General features: G+C 42.8%; 1 protein-coding gene across 1 annotated transcript in view; it reads left to right on the forward strand.

Moving 5' to 3' along the window:
* Positions 1–1,748: 1,748 nt before the first annotated feature.
* Positions 1,749–12,268, forward strand: part of LOC110091353 (uncharacterized) — a 25,769-nt gene continuing 15,249 nt past the window's right edge. The window contains exons 1-3 of the mRNA XM_078388003.1: positions 1,749–1,820; positions 3,863–3,971; positions 7,688–9,403. Of these exons, the coding sequence (XP_078244129.1) occupies positions 3,959–3,971; positions 7,688–9,403 (1,729 nt within the window). The 5' untranslated portion in view covers positions 1,749–1,820; positions 3,863–3,958. The remainder of the gene's footprint in view (positions 1,821–3,862; positions 3,972–7,687; positions 9,404–12,268) is intronic.

Genomic DNA, 12,268 nt, shown 5'->3' on the forward strand with positions numbered 1-12,268 from the left:
CTCATGGCATGCACAAAGAGAAGGATGAAGAAGGACAGGAGTCAAGGTCTCCAGGATGCCTGCTCTTTCCTGAGTCTTAGCTCGGTCTCAAGATCTCCATTGTTATGTGTCTGTAATCCTTTTATGGTACCCAGTGCAGTGCTGTGGATGGTTTGAAGGACTGACTAGACCCGAGTTCAAATCCCTGCTCAGCCACCCCTTAACTCTCTCACGTTTCTCAAAAGTCCTATTAGGGTTTCCATAAGTGAGGCACTTTTACAATTAGAATCAGAGATCTGAAAGAGAGGTTCAGCTGTGGATCCATCTCATACGTGGTCTTCCTCTTTTCCTGCTGCCTTCATCTTATTTTCTTAGGCTTCAATTCTTTCCCCACTGAGTCTGTCATCTTGCGATGTTTCCAAAGTACGACAGCTTCTCGGTTTCCTCAAATAATACCCAACGGCAAATTCACATTTTAAACAACAGCTGCTCTCCTAAAGAGGCATTTAAAAATATGAATGCAAAGGGGCTTCATAATCATGCAAACAGGCTTTAAAAAATCTTAATTTTAAGTAATTCAGCATAATTCTGTTGAAATACAGAAATATCATAAAACACATATTTCCAGACCGGCTTTTAACCATCATGACTGAGTCCATGAATGCTTTTTTTTTAAAGTCAAGATAGTTTTTTAGTGTGTTATGTGCTTTTAATCATTCAATGAAGTTTAATCAGCTTTATAGTCTAATCATTTTTAAATTATTGTGGTTTTAATTCTGCCTTTTTAGTACTGTGAGCTACCTTGAGTTCCCTGACCAAGAGAAAGGCAACCAAATAAATAAATAAATAAATAAATAAACAAACAAACAAACAAACAAACAAACAAACAAACAAACATTTTAATGTTAAAAGAATGCAGTTAAAAGCTACTTGATTAGTAACTATAAGGACTAAAGTTCCTGCAGGCTGGTTTTGTTCACTAGCTCCAAATCTAACCTAAGGCCATTTTTTAAAAAGAGGCTGCTGAGGCCTTCAAAGGCAGCAATATTTCAATGTTTATCTCCTGCTCTGCTGCCTTCTTGGAAACATTGTGCTGTCTGGGTATATTTGCCATTTTATTTGTGTCTTGTGCCACGTTAAAATGTTGACTAAAACTGCGATCACCTCTGATTTCTCCCTCATAACTCAGTAAACAGGCTAAGGTGGATGAAATTTGTAGTACAACATCTGGAGGGACGTAACTTTCCCACTCCTGACCTGCATCCAGATTTCAAGATTTTCAATAATTCTGTTTTCTAGAAACCTCCTTGTACATAGCTATTTCAGAAAGACAAAAAAAAAAAGTGGGTCCTAGGTGAAATCAAGCCTGAACTATCTCTGGAAACAAAAATGTTGAAATGGAGGCCTGTCCTACTTTGGGCACATCATGAGAGGGCAGGATTATGTATAGAAAAGACAATAATATTAGGAAAAATGGAAGGCAGCAGGAAAAGAGGAAGGCCAAATATGAGATGGACTGACTCCCTCAAGGAAACCACAGCCTTGACTTTGCAAGAGCCAAGCAGGACAGTTAAGCACAGGACATTCTGGAAATTGCTCATTTGTAGGGTCACCATAAGTAGGAGGCAGCCTGACTGGCAGATAACACATCAGCACCAGGTTAACCCTGAACGAGGCTTTGAAGGTTAATCTTGAGGTTCCTAATATTCCTGCTGTTTCTATGGCAGACAGGGGCCTAAAGAGTTAAAGTGAGGAAGTCTGGCTTCCTAGAGAAGCCACTTCCTCTTCAGCCCCCCCTATGCAGGGGGAGCATCCCTGGGTCTTCCCCACTGCAGCTGCTGGTGAGGTCTCTTTGCATGGGGGGGGAAGGATGCACGAGAAGGAAATATCCTGATGCAAAAGGGAGGGTGGGTGCCTCATTGCAACTGGATAGGCAAGGGAGGGGCGGTCCTTGTGACCCCTTTCTCAGATGGGGAGATGCTTCAGCCCCCCCCTCCTCTTGACTGATCAGCTTCAGATCATATAATTTTTATGCGACTGAGAATACAAACCTTACCCACCCTCCCTCCCATTTATTCACCGTAAGGGAGGGATCCTGTGTTGGTAACCCCATTCAAATCCTACCTGATTGTCCTTTGAAATAATGTCTTTTGGGGGGATATTAAGTGAGGTTGGTGGGGAATCATCCTGGGGTTGGATAATTGGATGTTTTGTCAGTTCTGGTGACCCTCATTGGGGTTTTTAAGGTACTTGAGATCTTCCACTCACTCACTCACTCACTCACTCACTCACTCACTCTCTCTCTCTCTCTCTCTCTCTCTCTCTCTCTCTCTCTCTCTCACACACACACACACACACACACACACACACACACACACACACACACACACACACACACACACACACACACACACACACACACACACACACACGGGAGTTTCCAAGTCTTCATTGGGATTTGAACCCGGGTCTCCTGAGTCTGAGGCCAAATGGGAAAAAAAATACCCAGCTCCATTTATTCTCAAAACAAGAAAACGTCTGAGTCTGGATCCTTCCAAGTAGCATCGTAAAACTAAAACTGGATCCTTCCGGATTTTGATGGAGTGAAACCATTTCCAATTGTAGCAAAATCCAGGTTCCTAGAATGAAATGTCGTTAGCTTTTTAATAACTACAGGGAATTATCCCTTATTGGTGTTACAGTCTGCAGTACTATATTACACCCATGTGGGTTTTTGGGGGTGGGTTGGTTCCTCCCCCTTTTTGGTAAATCATATGGCCAGTAAATTAAATCAAGCAAAATCACGGGTTCTGCTCAACAGAGCAACGTTTACAGGCATTTTTCAGTAAAAGAAATGTAACGGTAAAATCCAGACAATAAATAAGAGGAGATCAGCTTCTCTAACATTGCTTGCAGGGTAACAGGGATTCATTTTATAGCCTGAGTTTCTCCCAGTACGGGACCCAAAGTGTATGAATTAAAAACAGATAGAGTAAAATTGGGAAATGTTATGTTTCAATCACCCTAAGGGATGGGAAATGTCTCATTACAGGAGGGCACTGTGCCAGCCAATGTGAAAAAGAGCAAATTGTCCTGTTTTTGAAGACACCCTCTATAGCTGGTGGGGTTGACCAGTGTGGAGCAGTGGGTCTCAAAACTATTCTAACCTGGCTTCAGAAATGAGCATCACACAGACACAGCCCCCATCACACAGACACAGCCCCCATACAAAAACTATAGGACAGTGGTTCCCAACCTTGTGTCCCCAGATGTTCTTGGACGACAACTTCCAGATAGTGGTGAAGGCTTCTGGAAGTTCTAGGGACCCAAAGTTGGGAACCATTGCCCTCGGAGATGACTATCCTTGTAGAAGAGACGTGAGGAATGGTGAGGACGTCTCGTTGACCTCCTGGTGCCTTTCAAGTCTACCTTCCTGGAGCAGCTCAGTGGGGGGTGATAAGAAGACCTTGCCATAGAGTAGACCCGGTCCCATCTTCAGGGATGTTTATCAGAAGGTATGACTGGGAGAACTGCTTAGCTCTGTGATGCTTACACTTGGCAATAGTGGGTTGTCCAAGGTGCCATCTTGTCTCCTCAGCTATTGATTATCTATATGAAACTACTGGAAGGGGAAACTATGCTCATCTTTTCATTGTGGTGTGCTAAGAAAAGCCTCTAAGAGAAATGGATGGTGGGAGGGTTGGCATTGAAGGGCCAAGAAGAAGACTGGTTTGGGGGGGGTGTCCCTGTCTCTCATTGCTTCCAACAAAATTGTCCATTATTTCTATGAATACCGTGCAGGAAGATTTCAATTTTGTAGGGAACTTCAAGCACCGTTGTTTTCATAATGTTTTCAGTTCACAACTCACACTTTTTCTTTCAGGTGATCCTTGAGGAGGTGGCTGTGTATTTCACCACAGAGTAGTGGGCCCTGCTGGATCAGGACCAAAGGGAAGTTGTGGAGGAGAATTTTGCCATCATGGCCTCACTAGGTAAGGTCTTTCCCTTGTTGATCAGTTCAATTCCTCTCTGTTAAAATCCAGAAAAGGATAAAGAGAAGATAACTACGCAGCATTTAGCCTGCTGTTTGGTTCACTGCAGAGATGGACTAGCTCACTCTAAAGATGGTGATCAGGCAGCATCTTTGCTGGAGCGAACCATCTCCTCCTCAGATTATTTCTACCAACACCTTTCTGGCTGCTTTCAAAGGCTTCTACTTTTTTTGGTACAGATAATAGCATTTGCTTTTGGTCCATTTCCAGTGCATGTGATTACTGGGAACAAACCAAAAGCTTTCCTTTTTTGATTTGGCAATATCGTGAAATGGCTTAATAAAGCCACTTCAGGCTATTGTCTAATTAAACACTTCCTCTGCTCCTTGGTGGAGGAGCAGAGGAAGTGAAAAAAATTATAATCTCCATTTGTTGTTGTTTAGTCGTTAAGTGGTGTCTGACTCTTCATGACCCCATGGACCAGAGCACGCCAGGCCCTCCTATCTTCCACTGCCTCCTGGAGTTTGGTCAAATTCATGTTGGTAGCTTTGATAACACTGTCCAACCATCTCGTCCTCTGTCGTCCCCTTCTCCTCTTGCCTTCACACTTTCCCAACATCATGGTCTTTTCCAGGGAGTCTTCTCTTCTCATGAGACGGCCAAAGTATTGGAGCTTCAGCCTCAGGATCTGTCCTTCCAGTGAGCACTCAGGGTTGATTTCCTTCAGAATGGAATAGTCTCCATTAGGGCAGCAAAAATAAGCTACATAATTTATAATTTTAATTTTTTTTTATTTCCCTTGTTTTGAAAGGGCCAGTTGAGAAACTGCCCACAGCTAAATACTCTCCTGTTGCAGTTTCTTGGCTGGCTCTTTAAGACAAGAGAAGGAAGAAATGTGTTTGTGTATTTGGCCTGTGTATTGGGCTGCCACAGGGTTTCAATTGGACCTTTGAGAGAAGCGTATTAGGAATAGTAAAGGTAAAGGTTCCCCTTGACATTTAGTCCAGTTGTGTCCAACTCTAAGGGGCGGTACTCATCCCCATCTCCAAACTGAAGAGCCAGTATTTGTCCGTAGACAGTTGCTGTGGTCACGTGGCCAGCATGATTAGACATGGAACACTGTTACCTTCCCACCAAGGTGGGACCTATTTATCTACTTATGTTTTTCACATCCTTTTGAACTGCTAGGTTGGCAGGAGCTGGGACAAAGCGACAGGAGCTCACTCCGTCGCGTGGATTTGATCTTACAACGACTGTTCTTCTGACCTTGCAGCACAGAGGCTTCTGCAGTTTAACCTGCAGCACCACCACATCCCATATTAGGAATACAAATACCTTAAAGAAAACTTATATAATACACATACCTAATAAACATATACTTTTAAAAATAGGATTGCTTAAGGTCTGTACGCCTCTTGGATGTGAATGCCATTTGGATGTGAATGGGATATAGATAACACCAACTAGTATATTGAACCACCTAATGACCGACCCTATTTAGCTGCTTACTAAAGTGTAAGGTAAACAAGGCGCAAGAAAGCCAGTACCTGAATCAGTTTAAGTCAAGCCAGTCCCAGAGTCATACAAGGGACCGGGGAGAATCCAAAGAAGTAGTCAGGCAGTCCCAAGGGTTACACATGGCAAGGATTCAATAGCAAGGTCACGTCCAAGGCAAGTGGGATCAGGAACCCACAGCTTGAAGCCACCAGCTTTTTAAAAACTGGTGGGGCCCTAGATGGCACTTGACTGCAGGTCTCTGGCCAGCTGGGAGAAGAACCTAACAGTAGGGTTTGGCCCAAGGCTTGCCGTAGGGAGATGAACCTTTCTCCTGTTGCTGCTTTTAATAAGATTTTCTAGTCTACCATGTTCAATTCCTTACTCTCAATATTAACATAGTGTTCCATTCTATTTCCTTTCATTCTTGTGTTATCAGATTACTATTTAATGCTCTGTCTCTGGATTAGTAGGTGGTTTAACGACGGGAAAAATAAGGCCATAACTAATCAGCGTCTCTCCTCTCAACAGAAAAATATGGAATATTCCAGAGGGAGACAGAAAGCTATGAATTGTACTCCTGAAGCCTCATGTTTTAACCCACATACCAGCTGAATCCTCACTCTCTGGGAACCCAACACAGTGCTCCAGGCACCACCATCACTGGCTCTACTGGCTGGGGCTGATGAGAGTTGTAGTCCAACTACAGATAGATTGATAGTCTTTTGTGCTCCCAAAATTTCCCCTTCATAAGTTCCAGAAGGTCCTGTCATAAACTGCCCTGTTCAAGTCTTGTAAACAAAAGGCCATGGTTGCTTTTATTGAGGGAATCCATCTCATGTTAGCCCTTCCATTTTCCTGGCATTATTGTCCTTCCCAGAGTGTCTTGTCTTCTCAGGATCTGCTCAAAGGGCAACAGACTCAGTTTAGTTGTATTCACTCCTAGTGAGGATTCAGATCAGAAATTATCTCAGACCCACTCATTTGTCTTTAAGGCGGTCTCTAGAGTATCTGCAAAGCTATCTTTAGACACCACCTTTTGAATATATTGATTACTTTTCCCGTCAGCTTTCTTAATTGTCCAACTTTCACATCCATACACATCAACTGGGAATAAAACAGTAGTCCCTTTCAAGTCTCAGTCTTTTCATTTCTTTTATGGCGGTCTCAATTTTGATTATTGATTGAACCCAAGTGTAGAAATTCCTTAACAATTATGATTTTTTCATTGTACACTTCAAATTTATGTAGTTTTTCTGCAGTAATGATTGTTGCCTATTTAATATTCATGTGTAGTCCTACTTTTCCACTTTTTCTCACTTTCCCCAGCTGTAACATAGGGTCATAAATGCATCTTAAATTATTCAATGTCATTCCTTCTTTATCTGAATTTGATCCACCTTTCTGTGTGATATTTTCTACATATAGATTGAACAGGTCTGGACTTACACATTTCTCTCTGACAGCTTTGTTTATGGGAAACCTCCTGTTTCTCCTTATTGTGTTCTGACAATATGGAGAAAGAGGACAATTAAACATATCAGGACAATTAAATTTTGAGACATACTCATTTGTTTTAGGACAATCCATAGTTTTCCAATATCCATACAGTCTGTATTCTGAAAAGTACAGTCTGGTCTTTGTCTGATTTTATTTGATTTTATTGTATACTCCATGAGCCGATGTATATTTGTGATAAGATTTCTGATGCCTCTTTCTTTTCTGAGTCTAGCCTGAACATCTGGCATTTTTTTCTCCACTGTTGCCATGCCCTCAGTATAATTTTGCTTGCATGGCAAATTGATGCAGTGTCCCTATAGTTGCTGTACTCTTTGGCACTTCCTTTCTTTGTGACTGGAATATAAATGGAACTTTTCTAGTCTGCAGACCATTGTTGTCATCCCCCCCATATCTGTTGGCATATTTTTGTTAGGATTTTGATATAGTTCCATCTTGGTAACTTGAAAAAGCTCTCATAGTATCTTCTTTATTCGTAGCAATTAGTTTCTTCCAATTGTTTTGAGAGGACCTTTGCAGTGATTATTGAGAGTTCTTTTTGCCTCTTAACTGCAAGCCACTGAAAAGTTGTATTTAGAATTCTGAGCCTGCTTCTGTCACCTTGCAACAGTTTGTGGTGTGTATTGCCATTCAATACTGGTCTTGTTGTTCCAAGGAGAACGACAAGACCATCTCCTGCTTACCCATTTTTCTCTCCCTTCCAGGAGGAGATGAGCAGGTTGCCGAAAAGGAAGGAGAGCCAAGCAGGGCTGCTTGGTTGGAAAGAGACATTTGTAAACAGAAGGATGGGCAGCAAATGAGAACTGAAGAGAATATGAAGAATGATGCCTCCACTTATCTGGGTGGTGAAGTCTGTGAAAACTCAGTCCCTGAAACACAGTCGCACAAAGAAAAAGACGAAAGTTTGTGCCTTGACTTTGGGCAAAGCTTCAGTTGTAACGAAAGCCTAATTCTTCACAAGAGAACCCACAAGCAGGATAAATCCTTCAGATGCACTGAGTGCAGAAAGAGTTTCAGATTTAAGAAATGTCTGATTTCCCATCAAAGAATTCATACAGGGGAGAAACCTTTCAAATGCTTAGAGTGTGGAAAGAGTTTCGTTCGCTCTTCCCATCTTATGAACCACCAAAGGATCCACACGGGGGAGAAACCCTTTCCATGCTTGGAGTGTGGAAAAAGATTTGCCCGCAACGATTATCTGACTTCGCATCAAAGGACACACGCTGGTGAGAAACCGTTCAAATGCATGGACTGTGGAAAAGATTTCAGTGAGACAGTGCAGCTGCTTTATCATCAAGCGACTCATACGGGCGAGGAGTCATTTAAATGCTTGGAGTGCGGGAAGAGCTTCAATTGGAGGTCGGAACTGACATCACACCGGAGAGTCCATACTGGGGAGAAGCCATTTGAATGCCCCGATTGTGGGAAAAGTTTCTGCTGGAAGTCACAACTGACATCACACCGAAGAATTCATACGGGAGAGAAGCCGTTCACATGCTCCGAGTGTGGAAAGAGTTTCAGCCAGAGCTCAACTCTGATGACGCACCAGCGCATTCATCGAGGGGAGAAGCCGTTTAAGTGCTTGGAATGTGGGAAAAGCTTCAATCACAGCTCCAACTTGATGTTCCACCAAAGGATCCACACAGGGGAGAAACCCTTTACGTGCTTGGAATGTGGAAGGAGCTTTAGTCAGAACTCAACTCTTATGTTACACCGAAGGATCCACACCGGCGAGAAACCATTTCCGTGCTCGGAGTGCAGAAAGAGCTTTAGTAGAAAAAAAGGCCTCTTGTGCCATCAAAGAAGCCACACTGGGGAGAAACCCTTCATATGCTTGGAGTGTGGAAAAAGTTTCAGTCAGAGGCCACATTTGAAGTCACATCAGATAATCCACACAGGGGAGACACCGTTTAAATGCCTGGAATGTGGAAGGAGTTTTAGTCAGAGTTCACAGCTCATGTTACACCAAAAATCTCATACCGGGGAGAAACCATTTAAATGCTTGGAGTGTGGAAAAAGCTTTAGTCGGAAGATCCACCTCACCTCTCATCAAGCGGTTCATACAGGAGAGAAACCATTTCAGTGCCATGAGTGTGGAAAGAGTTTCAGTCGTTCTTCACACCTTACGACCCACAGACAGATCCACACAGGGGAGAAACCGTATAAATGTTTGGAGTGTGGAAAGAGCTTCGGTCACTCCTCACACCTTATGAACCACCAAAGAATCCACACAGGGGAGAAACCCTTTCCATGCTCGGAGTGTGGAAGAAGTTTTGCTCGTAAGGATTACCTCACTTCTCATCAAAGGACCCACACACGAGAGAAACCCTTTAAATGCCTGGAGTGTGGGAAAAGCTTCAGCCAAATGATACACCTCACATACCATCAGAGAACTCACACAGGGGAGAAACCATTTCAGTGTTTGGAGTGTGGAAATAGATTTGTTAGGAAAGATTACCTTATTTCACACCAAAAAACCCACAAAAAGGTGAGAGAAATAACTAAAAGTGTGGAATGAGGGAACCAGAGGGAGGAGAGAGGACATAGTTGATATTTTAAGAATTCACTTAAATCAGAATATCCGTATAAACACTCAGCATGACTTTTCATCACTGTGACAGAATGCAACTAATTTTAAACAATAACTAATTTTATCATTATAGAGCCCTACATCTCTCAAAAAAATAGCAGACCTCTGATAAAATTCTACTTAATCGGAACTGAAAGTCTTGAATGTAGATAATTAAGGTTTTGGACATGGAAACAACTACAAATTAATGACTGCATTAAATGGAAAGGCAAATACACAAACACAATGAATTCTGGGTAATACATTCAATAACATCCCAACAATTGGCAACATGGGTCAGAGAATATCTGAAAGGCGACTGCGGTGTTCTAAAGATCAAAGGTTACTTGTGGGGTGGAAAGGTAACAATATGGAATATTTGATGTCAACATTTATCTGAATTTGTTGGACTGTGAACCTTTATTATCCATCAATAGTTCATGGGCAAAAATGCTGAATAATGTTTAATCACGACACAGTGGACCCTCGACTTACGGAATTAATCCGTATTGGAATGATGGCTGCAGGTTGAAAAGTCTGTAGGTCGAGGCTCCATTGGCCTACAATGCATTGAAAACCGATTAATTCGTCACCGGCCATTTTTGTTCCATTTTGGGTTTTTTTTTTCTGGTCTGTAGGTCGATTCTCCGGCTGCCAGTTGGACCTAAATTTTGCGGCCAGAGAAGTCTGTAACTCGAAAAGTCTGTAAGTGGAGCCGCCTGTAAGTCAAGGGTCCACTGTATAGATATTGGAAAGAATTCATATCCATAACATTCAGGAATACATGTGAGTTGCTTTCACGGGTAACAGGGTTCCTAATTTCTGTAGCTCCCTCCTTCCTTTTTCTATCCATTCTCTGACCCACTAAAGACAGGAAGTCTTCTTCTCGCCCACTTAGCTACCCTAGTACTCTTCCTCTCCGTTTACCTTATTTCGGTGCTCCTTCTACCTTTCCTTTTTCCTACCCTGATGCTTTTCCTCTTTTCTTCTGCCTGGGAAATGTAAATGAGCCAAGAGGAGGAGTCAAACAGGACCACACCCACCCACCACCTCCACACAAGGAGAGCAACAGTCTCCAAAAATGTCTTAGAGCTGGGTTCCCGAAGGTGTCGAGCACCTCCTTGAGGAAACTAGGCACAAAAGAGCAATGGAGGGAGGATGACTGCTGTACAACATCCCCCTCTTCACACAGGTAGTTTTCCTTGACAGCAAAATTACTGAAGGTGCTGACATGTGAGCCGTAGAGTTTCTTAGCCTGTGTGTGTTTCAGCTAGATGGGAAACTTGGATGCAAGATCCTTTGCTAAAGCTGTGGTGCCCTGCCATGGGTTGCTCCTTTCAGACCACCACCCCTACCAGCTACTTCTATTTTCATGTTTGGAGGAATATTAATTTGCTGGAGGTCCGAAAAAGAGGAGGAGCAAGTCAAGTGGAAGCTTGTGGCGCAGTGCTTAAACTGCAGTACTGCAGTCAAAACTCTGCTCACGACCTGAGTTCGATCCTGACAGGCTCAGGTAGCCCGCTCAAGGTTCACTCAACCTTCCATCCCTCTCAGGTTGGTAAACTGAGTACCCATCACGCTGGGGGGGGGCGGCAATCTGTAGCCTGCATAATTAAACTGTAAACTACTCAGAGTGTGCTTTAAGGTTGCTCATCCCTTCCTAATCTTTTATGAGCACACCATTTGATAACGGGAAATGTTGAGGCAACATTGTCCCTATATAGACTGTTAAGACCTTGCAGTGTTGCACATTTCTTATTGTGGAGATACCATTGGTTTTGACTACATATGTTGTGTACCGTGTTTCCCCGAAAATAAGACAGGGTCTTATATTAATTTTTGCTCCAAAAAACGCATTAGGGCTTATCATCTAGTTGCTGCACAATGGTGGATGGCGGGTTTTACTTAACTAGGACTTATTTTGGGGGTAGGGCTTATATTACAAGCATCTTGAAAACTCATACTCGGGCTTATTTTCAGGTTAGGCCTTATTTTCGGGGAAACAGGGTGCGATATGGGAAATTCTGTTTTTAATAGAAATGAAAGCTATGTCACAAAGCTTTTCCTTTGCTAATGTTTGTTTCATACAAAACCAAAGACTGAACTCACTTAAATCAATTTCTAGTGTATTCTTTCTCTTTTTGTTTCAATTGTACTATAGTAGTGCCTCGCATTACGACGTTAATTCGTTCCAGCGAAATCGCTGTAGAACGAAAACGTAATGCGAAAATAAAAAGCCCATTGAAACACATTGAAACCCCTTCAATGTATTCCAGTAGGCTGGAAACTCACCATCCACCAAAGATCCTCCATAGGGCGGCCATTTTCGGTGGCTGTCTTGCGAGGAATCCGTCCCAGAAAACAGCGGGGAGTCATTTTATTTACCCGGCGGCCATTTTGAAACCACCGATCAGCTGGAGGAAAATCGTCGTTTTGTGAAGAATCGGTTCCCGAAGCAGGGAACCGATCATCGCAAAGCGAAAAAGCCCCATTCAGACCATCATTTTGCAATCGCAATCGCGATCGCAAAAAGATCGTCGTAATGCGGTTTTGTCATAATGCGGGGCAATCGTAAAGCGAGGCACCACTGTATACCGGTCTGAATATGTTACCAAAAGTTAAAACAGGAAATCATGTTTGCAGTGTGGATTGATCTTCCCTGAGAACTGGCACTTAGCAGATTCATGTGATCCTATGGGGTCCTTGAACTCTATGG

This window comes from Pogona vitticeps, chromosome 2 (assembly GCF_051106095.1).
Source record: "Pogona vitticeps strain Pit_001003342236 chromosome 2, PviZW2.1, whole genome shotgun sequence".
NCBI classification, from domain to species: domain Eukaryota; kingdom Metazoa; phylum Chordata; class Lepidosauria; order Squamata; family Agamidae; genus Pogona; species Pogona vitticeps.